Genomic DNA, 26,125 nt, shown 5'->3' with positions numbered 1-26,125 from the left:
TCTCCACTTCCCACAGGGATTGTTCCTTCAGTGATTCACTTTTTCCATTCATCCCTCCCCACTCATCTCCCTCCTGGCACTTATTCCTGCAGGTGGCAGAAGTGCTACATCTGCAGATTCTCTCCCTCACCTCAATGCAGGACCCCAAACCGTCCTTCCAGGTGAGGCAACACTTCACCTACGAACCTGCTGTGTCCAGTACTCCTGATGCAGCCTCCTCTGCATTGGTGAGAACCGATGTAGATTGGGGAGAAACCGCTTTGTCCAGCAACTTTGCTCCATCAGCAAAAGGCAGGATTTCCTGGTGGCCATTTCAATTCCAAACCCCCCATTCTGACATGTCGGGTCAATGGCCTCCTCTTCTGCCACAATGAGGGCACTCCCAGGTTGGAGGAGCAGCATTTTATACTTCGTCCAGTTAGCCTCCAACCTGATGGCACAAAAATCTATATTCCCAACTTCTGGTAATTCTTTTCCTCCTCCACTTCCCTCTTCATTTTGCCCCCCTTACCTCTTCTCCTAACCTGCCTATCATCTCCCACAAGTACCCCTCCTCCTTCCCTTTCTCCCATGGTCCACTCTTCTTTCCTAACAGATTCCTTCTGCTCCATTCCTTCATCTTTTCCACCTATCAACTCCTAGCTTCTTGCTTCATCCCCCTACCCCACCCACCTGACCACCTATCACCTCCTAGCTTCATCCCCCTCCCCCATCCAACCACCTATCACCTCCTAGCTTGTACACCTTCCCCTCCCCCACCTTCTGATTCTGCCATCTTTCCTCTTCCTATCCAGTCCTGATGAAATCTCAGTGTGAAACAAGAACTGTTTATTCATTTCCACTGACCTGCTGAGTTGCTCCAGTGCTTTGCGTACGTTGCCGTTGTAGTCTGGCAGACTGACCTCCACCTTGCAGAGACCAGCTGACAGCTCTCAGACCCCTCCTCACACCAATCACTAGACTGTGACTTCACCAACAAAGAGCAGGCCACCATCTCCCTCACTGTCACTGACGTTATAATGGGAGATCTCCTCATCGCAATGCCCCAACCCCACACATCCTGCTTCTAAGATCCACAAACAGACGGTCCTGGTGGGTCCAGTTTTCTGCCTGCTCTTGCGCCACTGAACTTAACTGCTCATTCTGTTGTAACGCAGGCCAACAGAGCAGCCAATGCACACACAAGAGCTGCACAACAGCATCCCACAGTTGACAAGTGGCAGACTTCTTACAGAGTCATAGAGCACTGCATCACCGAAACTGGTTCTTTGACCCATCTAGTCCATGTTATTCTGCCTGGTCCCATCCACCCGCACCCCGGCCATACCATAGCCCTCTATACTCTTCACATCCGTATACTTAACAAGTTCCTCTTAAATGTGGTTGGTGATCAACCCCACATCCGCCACTTCCACTGGCAGCTCGTTCTGTACTCTCATCACCCTCCGACTGAAAAAGTTCTCTTTTAGGTTCCCCTTAAATACCTCACCGTTCACAATTAACCTACGACTTCTATTTCTAGTCTCACCCAATCTCAGAAGAAGACGACTGTTTGCATTTACCCTATATACGCCCCTCAATTTTACATACCTCTATCAAAACTCACCTCATCTTCTTCCACTCCAAAGAATAAAGACCCAACATATTCAACCTTTTCCTATAATTCAAGCCCTGGCAACAGCGTTGTAAATTTTCTTGCTGAAAATGGTGAAGACCAAATTGTTGGCCAGAGGGACTCAAATAAGCACAGATGAATGCACATTTTCCCAATGGATTGCCAAATGTGCTGTAGCACATTGAGATTATTAAAGAAATGGTGTTTGAGCTTCTGCAAAGCATTTGGCTGCATGTCCGTGGGTCCAGGCAGGATTTACCCCAGGTTACGATGGGAAGTGAGGAAAGAGACTACAGGGGTGTTGCTAGTTATCTTTGCCTCCTTACCAGTGGTACCAGGGGACTGGACGATGGCAAATGTTCTTCCACTGTTCCAGAAAGGTAAGAGGGATAATCCAGGGAATTATTGACCAGTGAGTCTTAATACAATTGGTGAGCAAACTATTGCAGGCCATTCTGCAGGCCAGAGATACAAACATTTGGAGAAGCATCGTCTTATTTGCGAGCGTCTGCATGGTTTTGTGAAGGGTAGGCCATGCCTCACAGGCCTAATCAAATACTTTGAAAAGATAACAAAATGACAAAGGTAGAGTAGTCAATGTGGTGTATATGTATTTTAGTAAGGTGTTTGAAAAGGTTCCCCATAACGGGCAGGAGGCATGGATCTATGGAAATCTGGCTGCACGGATTCAGAATTGGCAGAAGGTGGTAGCAGATGGAGAGTATTCTGCCTGGACGTCTGTGCCCAGCAGTGTTCCGCAGGAATCTGTCCTTGGACTTCTGTAGGAGGTACAGAAGCCTGAATACACACACTCAGCAATTCAGGAACAGCTTCTTCCCCTCTGCCATCTGATTCCTAAATAGACATTGAATCCTTGCACACTACCTCACATTTTTTAAATATACAGTATTTCTAGTTTTTTGCACATTTTTAAAAAATCTATTTTTTTATATATATATATATATATATATATATATATATATATATATATATATATATATATATACTGTAATTGATTTACTTGTTTACTTATTATTTTTTTATTTTATTTACTTACTTCTAGATTATGTATTGTATTAACTGCTGCTGCTAAGTTAACAAATTCACAGATACGTCATCCTCTGGCTAAAGAAACTCCTCATCTGTTCTAATTGGATGTCCCTTTAGTCTTAGGCTGTGCCCTCTGGCCCTAGACTCACCCAGTGATGTGGGAAAGCAGAATTGCTGCTTAAACCAAGGGATATTTTGGCAGATGAATCGGTGACATGGATAGAAGCTGTGCAATTTCACAGAAAGGTGGGCCAGTATTTACAGGAAAGGGTGAATAGGAACACGAAGACAAAGGTAAAACAGCATGTGCTAAAAATCTCAAATGAAGCAGAACGTGCTGGATCTATAACAGTTTTGTCCACTCACAGGCCTGCCCTGTCAGAACCCTATTGTGCTTTTCCAGCAGTCTCTCTCTTCTTTCAAAGTAACATCAGGAAAGGTAACTGCCATTACAGTGCAAAAACTCAGATCACCTGCTACAATGGCTGCCAGCCACTGCTCAGTTGCCACATCCCCTGACTGAGTTGACCAGTCTGGTCACAAAGGAACGGAAGCACCAAGGTGGAGCTGTGGAGTTCAAAGCTCCAGCTGCCCAAACTTACTATGGCAACAGAGTGCAGCCAGTAGTCCATACACTGTTACACAGCAGATTGCAACAGAAACCCCCTTAAAGCTGGAGGAAACGAACTACAACTGTGCCATTTTCCACAAGTTGTCATTGCATCCACAACCTGCTGTGCTTCCAGCTCAAGCAATTGTCGAGATGGAATCCTATAATATGGGACACATCAGGCAGCACAGTTAGTAGCAGTCCTTGCAATCCCAAACAGCCTGGTTCAATCCTATCCTCCATTGCTGGGTTTGCACCTTCTCCCCGAGACTCCAATCCAAGAGCGTGTGGTTAACTGGCCACTGAAAATCTCTCGGCATGTGGGTGAGCAGTAGAATGTGGGGGGAGTTGATGAAAATATGAAAATAAGGAGAATTAAGGATTAATGCAAGACCAGTTTAAATGGGTTGGCGATGGTCAGCACAGGCTGTGGGTTGTAGGGCCAGAATTTTTATGTGTCTTCTTATTCAATACTCAAGGAAGTTGAGGCCATGCCAAACTGTATATTATAGCGAAGAGCAGACACTGGTCCACAGTGCAGACCTCTGAAGCAAAACAATCAGAACTCTGACTCTGACAGCACCTGTTGAATGTTTGGGGTTATGCCCCTTCTAAGCAGGGCAAGTGATCCATTCAGCCATCCCAGCTTTCATCACCCCATCACTGAGCCTGAATATACAACTGGTCGTCCTCTGCCACCCCTTCCCCATCACATGGGAGTATCGCAAAAGGCAAAACTCAAGAGCAGATTAAACACCTAATTCTCCAAATTACTGAGTAGCTGTCATCAAATGAACACACTTTTGGGCATCAATCTTCACCAGAAAGAACAACATTTCCACTCCAGTTCATTGTGAACGCAGGGAGTTGTGTGCACTCTTTCCATTTTTGGTTTAAATCCACTTACAAAATGTTGACATGCTAGGGCCGTCCACATTCTCTATCGAAGTGTGACTCACTGGGTCACACACACTGTTCAATGGTGAATGTAAAATCTCATTAATGCAATTTTCAGCTTTCAGTGTAATTATACAAAGCTGAAACAAAGGACTGGCCTCAGTAATTTGTTGTTCCTCTCCACACCGTATGGCAATCTTGCTGTTTCTTTAGCATCTGTCTGCTTTTTTTAAACTGTTACGTACCCCATAACTGGGTTGCCAAACCAGCAGAAATGGACCACTTAGTTGGAGTCTGGATTACTGGAACTAAGAAAGTTTTATTAAAGAAATAAGTAACACAGTACTCTAATCATAAGGATATGAATGCAACAGATTAGCAATGATAAAACACACATGTACACAGAACTAGGATAATAGGAATCAAACAAGCTCTAGCGCAGTCTAGGGGTAAAATGATCAGTCTCAAGTGACGCAGAGTTCAGTTCAGCTTAGGACAGTTCGCAGTAATCGCTGTTGTGCTGTTGGGGAGAGAGAGAGGATGATATGCAAATCTGATTCAGACAGACCTTTGTTCTTTGCAGTTAGCTTTCGGGCGCACCCTTTTGATGTCTTCTGTGGTCACCGACTGTGACCCCTCCATTCCGGATATGACCGTTCTTCCGCGGTGAACCCGGCACCCAGACAAGGGCGGACACACACACACCAGGTTCCCGCCGATCGTACCTTTTCACCCTGTGCGTCTATGGTCGGTTCCCGTAATCAGACCTCCAAACTCCCACCAATTTGTGGGGGGCACACCGCTCTTCCAGGGTCTCGTTATCTCGTGGTGTGTGTCTTGCCTTAGTGAACCTGTTCTTTTTATCCCCTGCTGGGGTATCGCCTGTCCATCAAACTTCAAACAGTTCAGGTTCAAAGCAACCGGTCCGTCAATATTCTGAAGTGTGTTTCTTTCTCGTTAAACTCTCCCCTCTCTCATTAACATTTTGAACGCTTCTCCATTGTCTCCCTTATCTCTCTCATTAGTTATCAATCTTCTGATAACTTGGTTTGTCGTCACAAAACGAGGCCGAGTTGCTAGCTTGACGTACAGGCCTCTGTAACAGTGATCATGAAAACTGGCTGATCGATGGGGGAAAAAGAAATCTTCTTTCTTTGCCTGCTTGGCCCTGCATTTGACTCCATGAGAACCAACAAAGTTGTCTGTTAACTGTGTCCTCAGTTTAAAGCCAATTCACAGTGATCACTAGATGCCCAGCATTGATGTCTACGTCCTATAGATGGATAAATGTAGTATTACATAGATCACACTGAGCAAGGATGGTCAACTTCCATCCAGTGAATCAGATGGGTTTTTACAACTGACTGCTGTTTTTTATCACCAGCTTTTCATTACAAATTTAGCAAACTCCTTGAATTTCAATTCCCTGGCTCTGTGTTGGAATTCAACTCCCGTCTCTGACTCAACAGTCCAGAAATTCTGAAGACCAGTTGCTGCCAGAACACAATGGCCTGAAGATCCAATTTCCTTGCCTGCAAATAAACACACTGAGAAATCAAGGCTGGTCCCATGCCATCTACCTTCCCATTTTTGTTGACCCAGACCAACTGGTCACAAGTCGGGTATGGGCAAAGGCGAAGGTTTTCACTAAAGTTTGCAAAAGCTTCTATTTTAAAGTCACATTCTTTTTGCTCTTGTATTTTCATACATGAGAAAAAAAACCTATGGTGGCAATATAAAGATGGAAAATATTCAAAGACATTGCACCCCTTGTTATGACTGAAATTCTTCCACCACAGCATCTGAACAGAAACCTACTAATGGCAGGATAGAACTAGAGTTTGCTGTATTATAACTTCTTAATTATTATCCATGGCAACAGCAGTATAAGTGAGTGGTAAGATTACAGGGCTCTTCCAAAAAAAACTTTGTTGCACAATACCTTTCAGACATTGTTGAAAAAAAAACAAATGTTAAAAAACTCTTCTCAGGCTTCCAAAAGGGTACTGGTATCAATTAGGATAAGACATTAGAGTAGAAATTTGGCCATCTGGCCCATCGATTCTGCTCCTCCATTCAATCATGACTAACAATCATTTCCGACAAACTACCATCTTCATCTTGATAACAAACTGACATCTCTGATAAAGATGGCGGAGTCTGTCACCGAAACATCGGTTATAGTCGAGACCTGTACCTGGCTGGAAGCCCGAGAAGAGTTTATTTGTCACATATGTAAGGAAAGCACGAAATTTTTTTTCAGAAATAGTCATCCTGACCTCTTATTCAATTGGAAGTCTGATGGTTAGAGCACATCAGAAAAGGCTCCTCTCCAATCACAGTTCCTGCAGATATTCAATAACTAAAGAAGCTTGAACAAACTTTGCTGAAATTGTAAGACAACTGTTTAAGATTAGGCATTTCTTTTAAACCATTGTTTCCTATCTCACAGCCACAAGTTTATCTGCTGAATGTATTCCTTCTTTTCGTATGAATGGACAAGATGTGGGCAGAAAATGGACCAGGAGGCAGAGAGCAAGAGCTGCTGTCTCAAGCTCCTGAGGCCAGACTGCGATCCTCATCTCTGTTTCAAAGATTCAAAGTACATTTATTATCGAAGTATGTATACAGAATATAACTCTGAGATTTGTGAATCATCCATGAAACAAAGAAATGCCATGGAACACAAGAAACATCAAACACACATTGTGCAAAAAAAGAACAAATTGTCCAAATGGCAAAAGGCGAGTGAACAAGATGTAGAACATCATACATCAAATCAGGAGTTCAGTAGTATTCACTTTAGTTTAGTTCAGCGCCGTGTCACTAGCCAATACAGGGAATTTAAAGCTACTGACTCTGCCACCAATTTCCCAATATATACTGGCACACGTTCACCCTCCTTCCCCTCCCTGAAGTCAACAATCAGCTCTTTAGTTTTGCTGACACCGGGCAAGAGTTTGTTACTGTGGCATCACTCAACCGGCTGTCCTATCTCACATGGGTAAGCTGTCTCATAGTCAACTGTGATTTTTCCTACGACAATACTGTATTCGGTGAATTTGAAGATGGCACTGGAGCTGTGCTTAGCCATTCATGTGTATACAGAGTATAAGATGAAACAGTAGGTTTACAAAGAGATGTTAACCAGGTTAGGAAAATTATTCACAATACTTGGGCTAGGTTCAGGTGCCAGTATTTTATTTTAAACATACAAGCCGCTCTTGACAGCAGACTAACAATTACTTGTGGCAAGGTTTACCACAGTCTCTCAAGATTGTTTCTGTTTAATGAACACAAAGCTGACTTCCAAAGGATAACAGACAGCCTCATTAACATAAGAAAATTAGCCAATGTAACAAAACATAACAGTTAGATCATCAACAAAATATCCTTAGAATTTCATGCATTTCCTGACTGGCAACTCTACCAAAGTCTTCAGAGAATGGACAGCAGGACGATGAAGCTGTAATAGATTTCTAACCAGTCACAGTGCACACTATTTCCTTAAAAGCTCCAAAGTAAATTATGTTAAAGATGTTCCTGTCCGGTATTTTTAATGGGTAGAACACAAAGGAAAACAGTTTGCTTAAATTTGTCCAGCACTCTCAAAGCTCCTCGGCGTTTTGCAATGTGGTTTTGATTGACTCTGGTGTCATTTGCAGGTGACTGCAGAGGCAAGGATGGTAATGCAATGTGCATTTAGTTTTAGCACGGTGCCAGGAGCTGGGATTCTGGCCAAACAGTAGGAAAACCATTGTCCAAACAACTCTGCCTCTAATCTCTGTACAGTATCACGTGCTGGAAAAATGCACACACTAAGTACCAGAGGAAGTGTCCACCCAGAGGAAAGCATCGCTCACTCCTGGGGCAGGTTCCACGCAGCCCCTACGTGCGAAATACGTTCAGCAATGGGAGTCCCTCATCAAAGTAGTCAGCTGGGAGAAATTACAAACTCTCTCCCCCCAGTTCAGGGAATTCCACTTGCAGGTTCCCCTTCCAGCCAAGCACCATCCTGGCCCAGGAATATTCCTCCTTCATCACTGACCTCAATCCAGGAACTCCCCCCCGCAACAGAGCTGACGGAGCGTTTCCACCACATATGCTGTGGAGTTTTGCGCAGGCAGTTCACCCCTACTTTTTCCAAGGGGAGTTGGGGTACGTGCACCACACATTGGAACATCAGCACCTTCTTGCCATCTATCTATCCAGCCCACTGCTCCACAACAAAGAGAGCAGGCACAATGCAACCATGGGCTGAAGGACCCGTCCTGTTCTACAATCTATATAATAAATGATATAAAATTAAGCACCCTCCCATATCACCTTTTCTTTGGAAATTATACCTTCCCATTTGATCTCCTCTGATCTACACAACCTGACTCTGGTATTTCCCTTCCTGGAGAAACAATGGACAGGAAAAATTATGGTCCCATCAGCCCTACTCAAAAGATCAATGTAAATTTATTATCCAAGAACATATACAATCCTGAGATTAATTTTCTTGCAGGCATTCGTAGAAAATACAAAGAAGCACCACAGAATCAATGAAAGACTGTACACAAGATGGACAAACAGCGAAAGTGAATGCTAAAACTGTGCAAATACAAAAGAAAATAAATAGATAAATTAATAAATAAGCAATAAATATAAGAACATGAAACAAAGAGTCCTGGAAAGTGAGTCCATAGTTTGTGGAAAGAGTGAAGTTGTCCCCTCTGGCTCAGGAGTCTGATGGTTGAGGGGTAATAACTGTTTCTGAACATAGTGGTACAAGTCCTAAGGCTCCTGTACCTCCTTCCTGATGGCAGCAGTGAGCAGAGAACATGGACTGGATGGTAGGGGTCCTCGATAATGGATGCTGCTTCCCTGCTGCAGCACTCCATGCACATGTGCTAAATGGCAGGGGACGGCTTTACCCGTGATGGAGTTGGCGGTATCCTCTATTTTTTTGTAGCTTTTCCAGTCAAGGTCATTGGTGTTTCCATACTAGGCCAAAATGCAATCAGACAATATACTCTGAGCCACACATCGAAGAGGTTTGTCAAAAGTTTTAGATAACATGCAGAGTCTTTGCAAACTTCTAGTAGCAGAGGCACTGTGGTCCTGAAGGGGTGTGCTGAGCAGCTGTGTGGAGTTCTCCAGCATACTTTTAATCTGAGTCTCCGCCTGGAAAGGGTCCCGACCGTGTGGAAAGCATCGTGTGTGATCCCAATACCCAAGAAGGGCCAACCAAAATTCTTCAATGACTACTGTCCAGTGGCCCTGACCTCACACATCAAGAAGATCCTAGAGAGGCTGGTCCTGGCTCACCTCCGACCCCTGGTCAGATCAGCCCTTGATCCCCTGCGGTTTGCCTACCAGGAGCACATTGGAGTCACAATGCTGTCATCTGCCGGCTGAACAGAGCCTACTCCCATTTGGACAAGCAGGGCAGCATTACGAGGATCATGTATCTTGATTTTTCTAGTGCCTTCAATACCATACAGCCCTCATTGCTGGGGTAAAAGCTCCATTCAATGCAAGTTGGCACTTCCATTATATCCTGGATAATGGACAACCTGACAGGCAAACCACAGTTTGTGCAGCTTCAGAGCTGTGTGTCAGACATGGCTATAAGTAGCACTGGAGCCCCACAGGGGACTGTATTGGCTCCCTTCCTGTTTACCCTGTATACCTCAGACTTCAGACACAACACTGGTTCATGTCTTCTGTAGAAATTCTCCACTGACTCAGGAATAGTTGTGCGCATAATGGGAGGACAGAACGACTAATACAGGGCTCTGGTAAGGACTTTGTCAAATGGTGCAAGCTGAATCATCTGCAGCTCAACATCAGTAAGACAAGGGAGATGGTGATGGACTTTAAGAAGACTAGTTCTTCACTGTTCCCTGTTACTATCAATAATGAGGACATAGATGTAGTGAGGACCTACAAGTACCTGGTACACCTGGATGACAGACTTGAGTGGAGCACCAACACAGAGGCTGGGTACAAGAAGGGCCAAAATAGCCTCTATTTCCTGAGAAGACTGAGGTTCTTTAGAATATACAGGCCTCTCCTTCACGTGCTCTACCAGCCTGTTGTCACCAGTACAATCGTCTATGTGGTTGTGTGCTGGGGCAGTGGCACCAACACGTGTGATGCCAACAGGCTCAATAAACTGGTTAAGATAAAGGAGATGGTGATGGGCTTTAGGAAGACCAAGCTTACACTGCTCCGTTACCATTGATGGTGAGGACGACGATGTGGTGAGGGATCACAAGTACCTGGGTGTGCACCTGGATGACAGTCTTGAGTGCAGCACTAACACAGAGGCTGTGTACAAGAAAGGCCACAGTTGCCTCCACTTCCTGAGGAGACTGTAGTCCTTTGGAGTATGCAGGCCTCTCCTTCACATTCCTGCCCGAGGAGCAACTTGGATCTGCATGTTGTCGCCAGTAGTCTTCTCTGCGGTGGTGTGCATGCGGCTCAAAAAACTGATTAGAAAGGCTGTCTCTGTTGTAAGTACCTATAAAAAGTATTCCTCCCTCCTTAGAGGTTTTCATTGTTTTACAACATTGAATCACAGTGGATTTAATTTTTGACACTGATCAACAGAAAAAGACTCTTTCATGTCAAAGTGAAAACAGAGCTCTACAAAGTGATCTAAATTACAACTATAAAGCAGAAAATAATTGATTGTGCAAGTATTCACTCCCTTCAAGTCAGTATTTAGTAGATGCACTTCAGCAGCAATTACAGCCAATAATAATGATGTTGTCAGCAAACTTGAACATGGTGTTGAAGCTGTGCTTAGCTTCACAGTCATAAGTATAAAGCAAGAAAAGCTGAACTCAGCACACGGCCTTGTGGTGCATCTGTGCTGATGGAGATCATGGAGGGGATGCTGTTGCCAATCCAAACTGACTGTGGTCTACCTGAGGAAATCAAGGATTTAGTTGCACAAGGAGGTCTTGGAGCTTATTGATTAGTTTCAGGAGATGATGCTATCGAGGCCGAGCTGTAGTCAATGAAGAGAAACCTGATTACTACAGCTTTACTGTCCAAATGTTCCAGTGTTGAGTGAAGAGCCAATGAAAGGCATCTGCTGTTGACCTGTTGTGATGATAGGCAAATTGATACAGATCCAAGTTGCTCCTCGGGCAGGAATTGATATGTTTCATCACCAACCTCTCAAAGCACTGTATTACAATGGATGTAACTGCCACTAGGCAATAGCCATTGAGGCAGATTACCACCTTCTTCTGAGGCACCAGTGTAATTGAAACCTGCTTGAAATAGGTGGGTAAATCAGATTGCTGAAGCAAGAGGCTAAAGATCTCAGTGAACACTACAGCCAGTTGATCAGCGCAGGTATTTAGTACTTGGCCAGGTACCGCATCCGGGCAGGAGGCTTTCTGTGGGTTCACCCTCTTGGAGGACGCTCCATGTCAGCCTGAGAGACGGAAATGACTGGGTCGTCAGGGGCTGTGAGAGCTCGTGAGGGTGCCTCCACATTTTAATGGTCAAAGTGAGCACAGAAGGCACTGAGCTCAACTGGAAGCGAAACCTAGTTGTCACCTATGTCGCTTGGTTTCACTTTGTAGGAGGTGATGGCCCTTTAGCACTGCAAGAGTTGTCAAGCGTCCTTCACTGATTCAAGTTTAGTCTGGAATTGCCACTTCACACCTGAGGTGGCTTTCCAGATGTTGTACCTGGACCTCTTGTATTTTACCTGGTGGCCAGAACTGAACGCCACTGATCTGACGCTCAGCAGAGTGCGTATCTCTTGGTTCATCTATCACTTCTGATTGGGGACCATTCTGAACGATTTTGTGGGCACACACTCATCCACAACTGTTTTTATAAAGTCTGTGATAATCTATTGAGTCCAGTGCACCGACTCAAAGCAACCCCGTAGCCATTCCTCTGCCTCCTGCAATCACCTCTTTGTCGTCGTTATTTCTGGAGCCTTGCTGTTTAGCCTCTGCCTGAATGTTAGTAAGAGCACGACATCCAAATGATCAGATTTCCCAAAATGGGGTCTAGGATGGAACAGTAGGCATTCCTGTGGTCGAGTGTGTTGGAATCCCTGGCGCTACAGGTGACTAGCTGATGATAAATAGGCAGAGATTGCTTGAAACAAGCCTGACTAAAGACCCGACAATGATTTAAAAGGCGTTGGGGTAGGCTGTTTCTTGTTTGCTAATTGCTACACACAATACCTCAAGTGCTTGGTTAAAATCGGCCTTTGGCGGTATGCAAACTCAAGTCAAGAACACAGAGGAACACAGAGGATCTTCAAGACAACTCTGAAGATGCTTTGCTCGGTAGGGTTGATTCTGGCCAGCAGGGGATCTCCGACCATCATCAAGCTACCGCTCATAAAATTAAAGTAACACAAAAGAAAATTATTGCCACTTGGAATGTAAGAGCCCTATATCAAGCAGAAAGATTGGACAATGTGATAAATGAAATGGAAAGACTAAAGATTAACATCATGGGAATTAGCAAAGTTCGTTGGATAGGTGCTGGAACATGTCCGGTTAGAAATAAAACACTAGTTTATTCTTGTGGAACATCCCATACTAATGGAGTAGGAATTCTTATGGATGAAAACATGGCAAAAAGTTTTTTAGGACATTGGGCAATATCAGAAAAAGTGCTCCTTGTTAGATTCAGAGGACAACCATTTGATTTAGCAATTATACAGGTATATGCACCAACAACAGACGGAACAAATGAGGATATAAATAAATTCTATGAAGAGCTTGAACAAGCAAATAATGGATACAAATCTCAAGATATTGTTATTGTCACGGGAGATCTAAATGCTAAAGTAGGGCAAGGTGCTGATGGAAATACCATAGGAAAATTTGGACTAGGGGAAAGAAATGAAAGAGGTGAGAAATGGGTAGAGTGGTGCAAGATGAATAACCAGGTCATTATGAATACCTACTTTAAATACCATCCAAGACACTTGTGGACCTGGAAAAGTCCAGGTGATAACACTAGAAATCAAATTGCCTTTATTACTATAAACCAAAGATTTAGAAACTCAGTGACTCAATGCAAAACATATCCAGGTGCAGACTGTAATAGTGACCATAACCCAGTAGTATGTCATGTAAAAGTAAAACTTAAAAAACTAAAGAAGCGAAAACCTGAACAATCCCTTGACTACTTGCAATTAATTAAAGAAGAAAACTTAAGACAGAAGTTTACAATTGAAGTAGGGAATAGATTTCAAAGTCTAGAAATAGAGTCTGTTGAAGATGATAGCAGTCATGTAGAAATGAAATTTAACTCTCTAAAGGATGCCTTGGTAGAATCAGCAAAGTCAGTGATTCCTAAGAAAGAAAAAAGCCCAAAGAATAAATGAATGACAGATGAAATCAAAAATCTAATGGAAGAAAGGAGACAGAAGAAAGCAAATTCTATAGAATATGTCTTTAGACAAAAGAGCTTATGTCAAAAAGCCAAAGAAGAATGGTTAAACCAGGAATGAGAATCCCTATTACTGATCCAAAAAGGTTACATCAACAAATCAAGAATATCACTGGTAAAAAGCTCCTCTGTTCTTCAGGTGGATGTTTGAAAGCAAAGGACGGTACCATTATCATGGAAAAAGATGAAATTATGAACAGATGAACTGAGTATATTTGGGGATTGTTTGAAGACGACAAAGGCGAAAAACCAGAAATTAAGAAAAACATTGAAAATCCACGTATTTTAAAATTTGAAGTTCGTAATGCAATAAATAAGATGAAGAAAGGAAAGGCAGCAGGCCCTGATGAATTAGTAATAGAACAAATTATCGCCCTTGAAGATTATGGAATTGAAAAACTTACTGATTTAATCAATGACATTTATGAGACTGGAATAACACCAGAAGAGATGAAAAAAATCAGTATTTATCACTCTTCCTAGGAAAGCTGGAGCAATAGAATGTAATTTACATAGGACCATAAGTTTAATGAGTCATATCACCAAGATACTGCTAAGAATTTTGATGACAAGAGCTAAAAGTAAGATACAAGCTGAAATAGGCAAAGAACAATGTGGTTTTGTGAAAGACAAATGTACAGGAAATGCAATATTGATGTTAAGGATACTATCAGAACGAGCTATTCAAGTGCAAAAAGATTTGTTTGTTTTATCGACTACACAAAAGCATTTGATAAAGTGAAGCACAATAAGTTATTTGAAATATTACAGAAAACTCTAGATCTACATTCGAAAGACCTCTGCCTAATCAGAAACCTGTACTGGGAACAAACTGCCACTGTAAGAATAGATGGAGAAGTGAGTCAGTTTACGAAAATCAAGAGAGGCGTTAGACAAGGGTGTGTTTTCTCCCCTGGTTTATATAATAAGAACAGTGAAACAATATTACAAAAATAAGAGACATATTGGGAATCAAAGTTGGCAGTGAAAACATTAATAATTTCAGGTATGCTGATGACACTGTGTTAATTGCAAGTACGGAGGAAGAACTACAAAACTTAATTGATATAATTTTTGAAGGAAGTGCAAAAATAGGTCTACTTATCAATTGCAAGAAGACAGAATGTATGGTGGTATCCAAAAAGAAGGAGAATCCTTTCTGCAGGCTGAGAATAAATGGGGAGGACATAAAACAAGTACAGAACTTTTGCTACTTAGGAAGCTGGGTGCCATCAGATGGCAGGTGTGACTTGGACATCAAAAGAAGAATAGGGATGGCAAAAGACACCTTTACGAGAATAAAGAGTATACTGACCAATACTAAACTAGGCATGACAACCCGCCTCAGAGTACTGAAATGTTACATTTAGCCAGCTATGTTATATGGTTCAGAACGTTGGACAATATCTATTAACATGAGGAAATGAATTGTAGCAGCAGGGATGTGGTTTTTGAGGAAGATGCAAAGAATATCATGGACGAAACGAATATTTAATGAGGATGTCATGAACAGAGCAAACAGAAAAACAGAAATAATGTATGAGATCATGAAAAGGCAACGTAACTTCATTGGACACGTAATTAGGGAAGAGGAGTTAGAATGCACGGTAATTATGGGAAAGATTGAAGGGAAGAAAGCAAGAGGAAGGCAAAGACAAATGATGATAGAGACAGCAGCCAGAGAACTGGAAATGAATACCAATGAATTGATCCACTTGACCCGAAACAGGAGTGTGTGGGCCATGGCAGTCAAAGCTCAAACTGGGCATGGTGCCTGATGATGACATGAAATTAGAGGAAGCGTGTAATCCAAGTTCTAGGATAGACCTGATGGGCCAAACAGCCATTCTGAGAAGAATGCGAGTAAGCTGTTCACACAGATTACATTGCAGCTGCAGAATACAGGCAATACTAGGAATATGAAGAGAAAATACTCACTCATTTTTCGTCAGGTGAATAACATGGTCACGTCCCGCTATCTGAATGACATACGACAGCCTGCCCTGCAACGTTCCATACAAAAAAATAGAATAGTTAGCTAATTTTTTTAAAATACAAGAACAACATCAATAACTCACTGACAAAACAATAGGCTGCCTGCGTCTACATGAATAATGATTAAATAAAATGTTGATATCTTTATCTCTTCCCTCCCCTCACAATAGCTCTCATGTAGAACTCCACATTTTGGAAAAATAGGATGGAGTCTTTTAATTGGCAACTAATTTATCAAAGAAAATATTGACTTTTGTGGCCGGTACAACCAATTTGCTTATCAAAGGAAATTATAATACATAAACTTGTCACAGGCAAGTATTTATACTTTCAGTTAGTAACACCAGTGATCTAAAGTCAACAGAAATTAGTGGCAAATGATTTATTGATATGTCAGTACTTTGACCTGGTAGAGTCCAGGAAAGAGGCTACAAGGAGGGGTAGTTTTTTTTTATTGTACTGCTTTGAGCTGAATGCCTTTATGTAATTTCAGGGTCTGCCTCCCTCCCTCCTCATTGCAAAGACCAAATGCAGACATATCGGTCATCTTGCCAGTCACCAATGCACAGAGATTCTCTTTGAAATCTCCACCCCACATATACAGAGGCACTCCTGACCTCCTTGGCCACATCCCTCTCACTCTGCTGCAAAGTTATCTTAACTTCTGCTCTTAGCTTCCTGGTCGTAGCACTGTTCCAGCCACAGCCACTCTCTGAATCTTTTGGGACAGTACCTGCTGGCAATGGTACTGCTGTTCACAAGTACATCTCCTCCAGGATAGAAAAAGAGCTAAAAGGTGATAGGTGGAAACAGGTAATGATGGGCAAATGAAACCAGGTGGGGAAGAGAACAGGAAAGGTGTAACTAGGGAGAAGAGATCTCAGATGAGTGGGAGATTAAGGCAAGTGAGAGAGGATAATGAGGAAGAGAGGGATGGAAAAGGTCTACAAAGGGAGAATGGCCCTCAGCAGACTGGTGGGAGTGGGAGAGATAGCTAAAATTGGAAAACCCAGTATTGGTACCATTGGGCTGAGGGCTACCCAGGTGGATTATGGGGATCTGCTCTTGTTTGCCTTTGGGCTCACACTGGGATGGAAAAAGCTGGAGGACAGATTGGCGTGGGAGCGAGAAAGAGAGATTGAAGTGGTACAGAACAAAGAGCTCAAGATGGCCACTGAGGACAGTGTAGAGGCAGTTAGTAAATCAGTCACCTCATCTACACTTTGTCTGACTGATATAGAGGAGGTCACATCACAAGCACTGAATGCAACATTCTCAGCCTGAAACATCCACTGTTTACTCTTTTCCATAGCTGCTGCCTGGCTTGCTCATTTTGTCCAGCATTTTGTGTGTGTAGCTTTGATTTCCAGCATCTGCAGATGTTCGTTACTGAATGTAACAGAGCAGGTTGGAGAAGTTGCACATGAACCTCTTCCTCAAATGAAGGGTCATGTTACATTTCCTGAGATAGCAAGGTATGGGAAGGGAGGAGTGGGCCAGGCGTTCATAGAGTGTGGTCCCTAAAGAAAGCAGAAGGGAGGCTGGAGAAAGAGGGGGAGGTGGGACAGGTGTAGTATCCTGCTGCTGGGGAACATAGCAAAGGTTGAAAAGCTGGATGTGGAGGAAATAGTGGTCAAAGGTGAGAACTGAGGGAACTCAATCTCCTGTATGGGAAAGGTAAGGGGTGTCGGAAGAGCAGACATTCAGGAAATTGAGGAAATGTATACATTAGGATGAACAATCATTGTATGTAAATGGGGATTCTCAGGCGATTTTTCATCAACCACTTTGTTCACACAGACACATCTCACTATACCTTTAGATGTGCATATGATAAATAAAGTTCAAATCTTCAAGATACATTTATTATCAAAGTATGTACAGAGTATACAAGTTGAGATTTGTCAGCTTGCAGGCAGCCGCGAAACAAGGAACACGATAGAACCCAACACAATTAAGTCCATCAATGTGTGCTGTCTGTGTGAAGCTTGCACATTCTCTCCGAGGCTACTTCAGTCCCCTCCAATTTACTCCCACATTGCAAAGCCGTGCGGGTCACTGGTGTAATTCCCCCAATGTAAATGGCAAAGGCTCCTGAAGGGAATTGACAGTCAAATCAGTGACAAGAAGGCTGCTAGTTGAATCAGTCTGGTAGGTTAACTGGCTGCTGATTTCCAGTGGCCAACAAAGTTCAGCTGCCATAAACTACCCTAAATAAATCCTCGTCTAAAACCTCCACAATTTTTCCACTTCACTAACAAGGAGAGGGAGTAGACTATTCAGCCCCTCGAGCCTGCAAAGCCATTCAATAAGATCAGATTGCAGCCTTAATTTGGATTCCTGTTTACTGCAGTGACCTTGCAGTCCACTGCTTAAAATAATCTATCTGTCTGGCAATGCTTTAGAAACATAGAAAGCATAGAAACCCTACAGCACAATACAGGCCCTTCGGCCCACAGAGTTGTGCCTAACACGTTCCTACCTTAGAAATTACCAGGCTTACCTATAGCCCTCCATTTTACTAAGCTCCATGTACCTATCTAAAAGTCTTTTAAAAGACCCTACCATATTCACCTCCACCACTGTTGCCAGCAGCCCATTCCATGTACTTTAAAAAGATTCACACTTCTTCCACTGTTCCTTGAGCAAGGGACTTCCGAAGACATGCCGAGAAAGAAATATTTGCTTCAACTTTTTAAATGGGAAATCATTTATTTTAAACAGAAGACCCCTTAGTTCGAGATTCTCCCACCAGTGAAAACATCCTCTCCGCAACTCTTTAAGATCCTACACGTTCCAATCATTCCCTCTCACTCTTCAGAATTCCAGCAGATACAAGCATAACCTGTCCAGCTTTTCTTCATAAACCAACCCACCCTTTCCAGATATTAGTCTAGAAAACTTCACCAAACTGCTTCCAATGTATTCATATCCCAGTGTAAATTAGGAGATCAATACTGAACTACATACTCCAATACTCAATAGAACTGAGGTATAACCCCCCCCCCCCATTTGTTCTCCTCACAATAAACACCAACATTCTTTGAGCTTTCTTAGTTTTATTCCTGCAGCCTGGTCATTTTCCAATCATCCCAATGATTCAATCACATCATATAACATACTGAGTTATTGATTTTCCTGCCACAAAATTGTAAGTTGCGGACATGCCACGTGGGTGCCAGAAGCACGGTGACATTTGCGCACTGCTCCCCAGCACTTTATCCAACTATGCTGGTTGATGAGGCAAAACGTCACATTTCACTGTTAGATTTCAATATTTCGAGGTACTCGTGACAAATATTTTCCCAAGTTATACTCCTGCGTAACATCACCAGTGCAGCCAGTCAGAAAGATCCAGCAGAACAATTACTTTCCAGTGTACCTGCGATGAAGAGCTCTGACCCACGTCTCTCTTCTCTCTCTCCGACAGCTGTTGTGGGACTGTAATTTCATAGGCAGAAAGTGTTGCGGTCTGATGGGAGGTTGGATGCCAATGACCTGTTCAGAAAACAAAGAATCAGGAGTCAGAAATTCAGTATTTGCTGAAGAGTGTGAGAGAGCAGTATTACAAATGAACACCACACAGGTGTTACATTTCATAGAAGCAGAGAAAAATTACAACACAGCAAGCTGCTCAGTCACACCGGTCAAAAGAAAAGAGCTCCTCAGTCTAATCCCACCTTCCACTACTGGGTGGAGAGGTCTGTGCCCAGCTCTTGAAGTACACATCCACGTACTGCGATGAAGGCTTCTGCCCCACCACCCTTTTCAGGCAATGAACTCAAAGCTCACTATACTCTAATCCTTCATCTCTCCTCTTTGAAATTACTTTCAATCCAATTCCCTGAATTTTACCCCTCGGCTAAATAAAACATGTCCCGAGTACATACTCTCACTGAGAGCGCATCGGTTTCCTCCAGGTTTCCTGGCACACCCAAAGACCTTTGGCCTGGTGGGTTAATCTGAATTGGGTGGCCAAATTTGCCAGAGTTTATGGACATGACAGTGTAGGAACTCTTTTGAGAGCCTTTGTAGACTTTACAGACCAAGTGGCTCCCACTCGTAAGAAAACATAAGGAAAAAAAACAAGGTCATGGTTGGACGGCCTTCTTGGTAATTGTTTATCCAAGACATACTCCTACGTCACGGCAGAAGGTCTTTGGGCTAATCTCTGTACTGTTGTGATTTCTACTGCTTGCCACTTGGCATCTCCTAAGCGTTAGGAACCAGAATGAGAATCAGAATTAGGTTTAATACCACTGGCATCTGACATATGTTGTTTTGAGGCAGCAGTACTGTGCAAAATGTAATTTTTAAAAAAAACACTCCCTTTCTATTTAAAATCGAATAAGTACTGCAAAAAGAGAACAAAAAAAATAGTGAGGTAGTTTTCATAGATTCATCTGATGCAATTACAAAGGCAATTCAGAATTCTGATGCAGGAGGGGAAGAAGCGGCTCCTAAAACATTGAATGTGTGTCTTCAGGCTCCTGTACCTTCTCCTTGATGGTAGCAATGAGGAAAGGGCATGTCTTGGGTGATGGGGGTCCATAATGACAGATGCCACCATTTTGAGGCATTGCCTTTTGAAGAAGTCCTCAATGCTGGGAAGGCTGGTGCCCATGATGGAGCTGGCTGAGTTGGGAGCTTTCTGCAGCTTTTTCCAATCCCGTGCAGAAGCCTCTCCATACCAGATGTTGATACAACCAGTTAGAATGCTCTTCACTGTACATCTGTAGAAGTTTGCGAGTATTTTTGGTGACATACCAATTAAGACTGTAAGATAAAGGAGCAGAATTAGGCCATCCGGTCTATCGAGTCTGCTCTACCATTTCATCATGGCCAATCCATTTTCTTTCTCAGCCCCAATCTCCTGCCTTCTCCCCGCATCCCTTCACGCCCTGACCAGTGAAGAATCCATCGACCTCGGCCTTCAACATAACCCTAAGGGCTTGGCCTCCGCTGCCGCCCATGGTAAAGAATTCCACAGATTCACCGCTCTCTGGCTAAAGAAGTTTCTCATCACCTCTTAAAAAAGGAGGTCCCTCTACTGTGAGGCTGTGTCCTCTGGTCTTGGGCTTTCCCAACATAGGAAGCATCATATGATCACAGAGCCCTCCCACTTGTCATTCTCCCTTCTTGCCCTTTCCATTGGGCGGAAGATAAAAATAAGAAATAAGACGTCATGGGGTGGAAAGACAGCTTCTACCCCACTATTATACAATAAAGATGCGCTCTTGATCTCATAATCTACCTTGCCACGGCCCTTACACCTTAAAGTCCACCTGCAGTGTACTCTCTCTGTAATTAACACGAAACTCTACATTGTTACCGTTTATCCCTTTCTACTACCTCGATATACATATGGTTTGAAATTACCAATCTTGAGCCGCTAGCAAAACCAATTTTTGCATTGCATCTCCACACTTGTGGCAACAATAAACCAGTCACGTTGTTAACCTGAGATGCTCCACGGACTTAAGTCTTGACACCCAGTGCCAACCATTGAAGAAATAGTGAATGCGCTGGGATCGTCTTCTTTGACAGAGAGGCCGGTGGAAGAGATGTTTGCAACATAACAAGGAGGCTGCACAGAGGAAGCAGAAAGGTGCTACGGACCACAGCAGTGGACCAATAACCAGAGGCTGGGATTTACACCCAATTCTCCTCAATCTCCAAATGAAATATAGCTGCTGTCGTGCCTTCTTTGTAACTCCATCAATATGTTGGGCCCAGGATAGATCCTCAGGGATGTTGACACCTAGAAACTTAAAACTGCTTACCCTTTCCACTGCTGATCCCTCTAAGAGGACTGGTGTGTGTTCTCTGGACTTCCTCTTCCTGAAGTCTTCACTGTTATAGTTCCCAAATACTGTACTTATCTTTAAACAGACACAATGGAGTGTGACTGAGATCAATGATCTTTATTGAATTCAATCTGCAGGATGCTCTGCATCCCAGTATCCATGGTACTTCCATTTAAGTGCTGAGTGATAGGTGCAAGTCTGTAAAAATTTGAGAGTCTTTGGTGACATACCAAGTCTTCTCGAACTCCTGATGGCATATAACCACTGTCTTTGTAATTGCATCAATATTTTGGGTCCACAATAGATCTTCTGATCTTTGCATCTTTTGCATCTTCGAAGATGCAAGCACTTTACTGTGCTGTGATAGCATAATGGTTAAGATAATGGCAACAAGGTAGAAATATTGATCCGGAGGGAAGTTTAGATGCCACCAACTGAGTTGGGGATTTAAATTCAAGTTAAAAAATCTGGAATTTATAAAGTGTCCGAGTAATGGAAACTATAAAACTATGCTGTTGTGAAAAAAAAAACAACAGTAACATTCAGAAGGAAATCTGCTGTCCCTCTTCCTTACTTTACACATGCTGTAAAAACCAGCAACAGAGCTGACGCCTGACTTACAACTCTTCAGAAGCAATTAAGGATGGGCAATAAATGCTGGCAATGCAAGAGACATCTCCAGTCCATGAACACATCCAAATTAAAACAGAATGGTTATGTTACTTCAGAAAGATGTGACAAATTTTCTACCTGTTCTCTCAAAGACCTTGAGAAGCCAACCACACCAGTGTTGCCCAACAACCTAACTGGAAGATGACATCCGCTAAACAAAAACAAAACCACATGAAACTGTTCCAATATCTGTTCCAGGGTTAGTCATATAATCGATGTTGCAAAACAAATGTAGGGAAGTGTTTCTTCCAAGAAGTTTCATTAGTGATGGATTTTCATATGAAAGGCTAGAAATCAGCTCTATTCTTCTTTCAAGATGTTACTCACCTGGACAAGTGCACTGGGCCCAATTACAGGCCATTGCCTCGTCCTATCAAACGCTTCAGGTTTGTGCATGATGCCCTGAATGTCAGAAACAGATTTATTAACACTGACACACATCGTGAAGTTTGCTGTGTTTCACAGAAGTTTAGATAGGGTGTCAGACCATCCAGCAAGCTGCTCCTTTCAAGTCCTTTCAGACATACACAGCCGCCAAAAAACAAACTGCAGGAGGAAGTTAGTAAGCCAAGCAACATCTGTGGAGGCAAAGAATGGTCGACATTTCAGTGACTGAAGCAGGGCAACAAGCCAAAATGGCCATCATCACTTTGAATCCAAGGGGCTGATAGGCACAGAGCTCCTCCCACAGTCTTTAACTGTAGATTCCATCATCTGTAGTCTCTTACGCCTGCACAGCCACCAATCCTTCCATGTAATATCACATCACCGCAAACTCTACTACAGGAAATATATACTTCAAAATTCAAATTTAATTATCACATGCACATCGAAACAGTGAAATGCATCATTGCTTTCACAATCAATACATCCAAGGGTGTGCTGGGGACGGTCTGAAGGTGTTGCTACACATTCCAGCACCAACACAGCATGTGTATAATGCTCAGCATAACAACATAGAACACAAGGAACAAATCAACAACAGCAACACAAGTCCTATTCCTTTCGTTCTCTCTCACTCCTCCACATACAGGACAGGCAGTCTACGGCCTCCAGCTGACTTGGATTTGAACCCGCAGATGTTGGGCCTTCAACGACCTCGGCAGACATGCAGAGATACGGAAAGAATGTTTAGCTTACAATTCCGGACACTGGTTGGAGAACATACAGTTAGGCATGATTCCTATCAAAAGGCACAAAATACTGCCTGTAAGGAGTTTGTATGTTCTCCCCGTGACCGCAGAGGTTTCCTTCGGGTGCTCCAGTGTCCACCCACAGTCCAAAGACATACTATACAGGCTGGGAGATTAATTGGTCATTGTAAATTGTCCCATGATTAGGCTAGGGTTAAATCAGCTCGGCCAGAAGGGGCTATACCGCACTACATCTCAATAATTAAATGAATAAATACTTCCTCCTTCATTTTGGTCATAGCCATAAAACAGGCATTTGCCCATGAACTGGATCTGGCCAAGTACTTAAAACAACATGTCAAACTGCCCTGAGAACATAATGAACGTTTCAATAGAAACTCTGACAAAGTGCTAGCAACATTTGATGTTGGTTCACGAGTCACAACCTCTCTTTGTCCGTTCCTCACCCCCAGGTTGGATTTGGTAGAGTACCGAAGACTACTTCAGCAAGGAGTGAAGATTATCAGAAAGAGCAGATGAAGGATTGCTGGCCCCCAAACATCTCCCAGCACCTGTGGCATGTTTTCAGCTCATCTTCATCATCTCTACTGCATTTATTTCCCATCTCTAATTGCCCTGGAGAAGGTTGTGAGTCACGTTCTTGGACTACTGCAGTCCATCCAATGAAGCTGTTCCCGTTCTGCCGTGGGATGAAGAGCATCGGGATTGCAACCCGGTAATGACAAAGGAAGTTGATATACTGTATTTCCAAGTTTCAGTGGCAGAGGCTGGAAGTGGCAGTGTTGAGCATAGAACATAGAGCAAAACAGCACAGTACAAGCCCTTTGGCCCAACCTTTTAACCTACACCACAATCTACCTTAAACATCCTGCACATCCCATAGTCCTCCATTTTTCTTTCATCCATGTGTCTATCTAAGAGTCTATTGAATGTCTCTAATGAGCCTCTACCACCACCCGCAGTGCAGCATTCCAAGCAATGGCCACTCTTAGTGTAAAAACTTTTCCTCTGACATCTCCCCTAAACCTTCCTCCACGCACCTTAAAAGGTGAGCCATTGCCGTCCTGGGAAAAAGCCCAATCTATCTATGCCTCCCTTCTTCATTTGAGAGGCACTGTTGAAGTAACTTTTGCAATAACTAGTGTAGGTCATGCACATTGTAACAACGGAAATATTAAGGGGGTGGGAAAGCAGCCAATTAAGCAGCTGCTGTGTCCTGGATGGAGTTGAGTTTCTTAAAACCTGCACTTACCCAGGCTAAAGCTATAGAGTTATACGGCATGAAAATTGGCTCTTTGGTCCAACTCATACACACCAACCCGGGTGTCTCAGCAGGTCAGGCAGCATCTACAGAGGGAAGTGGACAGTTGACATTCTGGGCTGAGTCCCTTCATCAGGTCTTGGCCCGAAAGTCTGACAGCACATTTCCCTCCATACATGCTGCCTGACCTGAATTCTTCCAGCACTTTCTGTACATTGCTCAAGATTTCCAACATCTGGCATTGTATTCGTCACAGCTAGTCACATTACTGTGTTTGGCCCACGTCCCTCTCAGCTTTTTCCAACTACAGGCCAGTCTAAATTTAATTTAAATATTGTAAGTACACTTGCCCCTGGCAGCTTGTTCCATATACCTTCTGTACACATCCTATCTGGTCGCATACCTGACGTCATGTTCCTATGCTAAACCTATGATGTAGCCCTCACTGTCTTCATCTAATTAGAATCAGAATCAGGTTTGTTATCAGCAGCATTTTTCATAACTTTTGTTTTACAGCAGCAATAAAAAATTACATTCAGTTGCAAAAAGGTAGGTCTGAACTCCTCTGGGCTTCTCTGAGTCACAGAACAATCCTATCTCCAACAAACCAGTTCTATTATGTTGCTAATTTTATCGCACATGGTCCCTTGGGTTTCATGTGTAATAAAATAAGATTGTGAGGTGGGGGAAGAGTTTAAGGACGACATGAACAAGACCATTATGTCTTACCAGTTCATAGTACCTTCCGAGGTTCAGAAAGAAATTCTAGGTCCCAGTGAATCATTAAGACAATACCCTACCTGTCTTTCAAAACCATTTGACCTCCCACAGTGATGTGATGGTGAGAGGTGCGTTACTTTGCCCGTCCATCACCCTCCAGACTTGGACCTTGTAGTGGTGTCAGGAGATGTGTCAGTCAGCGCAGGAACACAACTTCTTACCTACTCTTCACCCTAATCACATGGCTGGCTCATTTGGGCTTCTGGTCAATGGTGACCACTTGGATGTCGGAGAGCAAATCAGTCATTGAGGCAAGAAGTCACAAAAATTAAAACAAGGCAACACAAAAAAAAAAACACAGGAGGAACTCAGTGGGTCAGACAGCACCATGGAGGAAAACAATGTTTCTGGTTGCGGTGGCCCAAAATGTCAGCCACCCATTTCGCTGCAGAGATGCTGTTTGACCTGTTGAGTTCCCCCAGCACCTTTTGTGTTGCTCCAGACTCCAGTGCTTGTACTTCCTTGTCTGTACAAACTGAAGGCTTTGTACTGTTACGTACCCCGTAACTGGGTTGTCAAACCAGCAGAAATGGAACACTCGTTGGAGTCTGGATTACTAGGAACTAATGAAGTTTTATTAAAGAAATAAGTAATACAGTACACTAACTGCAAGGATATAAATGTAACAGGTTAGCAATGATAGTACACACATATACACAGAAATAGGGTAATAGGAATCAGCCAAGTTCTATTGCAGTCTAGGGGTAAAATGATCAGTCTTAAGGTGAAGCAGAGTTCAGTTCAGTCTAGTGCAGTTTGAAGTAATCGCTGTTGTGTACCGTTGTGGGGGGAGCAGAGAGAGGAGAAGGGGAAAGGGGGAAGGGGGGAAAGGGGGGAAAGGGGGGAAAGGGGGGA

The 26,125-nt window shown here is 43.2% G+C and overlaps 1 protein-coding gene across 2 annotated transcripts in view; it reads right to left on the bottom strand.

Annotated features, from left to right (window-relative positions):
• LOC140201787 (disintegrin and metalloproteinase domain-containing protein 9-like) overlaps positions 1–26,125 on the bottom strand; it is a 150,260-nt gene that overhangs the window by 81,306 nt on the left and 42,829 nt on the right. For both annotated transcript variants that reach the window (XM_072266474.1, XM_072266475.1), the window contains exons 2-3: positions 18,979–19,094; positions 15,540–15,604 (exon numbers count right to left, since the gene is read on the bottom strand). In XM_072266474.1, coding sequence (XP_072122575.1) covers positions 15,540–15,604; positions 18,979–19,094 — 181 coding nt within the window. The remainder of the gene's footprint in view (positions 1–15,539; positions 15,605–18,978; positions 19,095–26,125) is intronic.

Source organism: Mobula birostris, chromosome 8, assembly GCF_030028105.1.
Source record: "Mobula birostris isolate sMobBir1 chromosome 8, sMobBir1.hap1, whole genome shotgun sequence".
Lineage (NCBI taxonomy): Eukaryota > Metazoa > Chordata > Chondrichthyes > Myliobatiformes > Myliobatidae > Mobula > Mobula birostris.
This window is presented reverse-complemented; position numbering and strand designations above follow the sequence as displayed.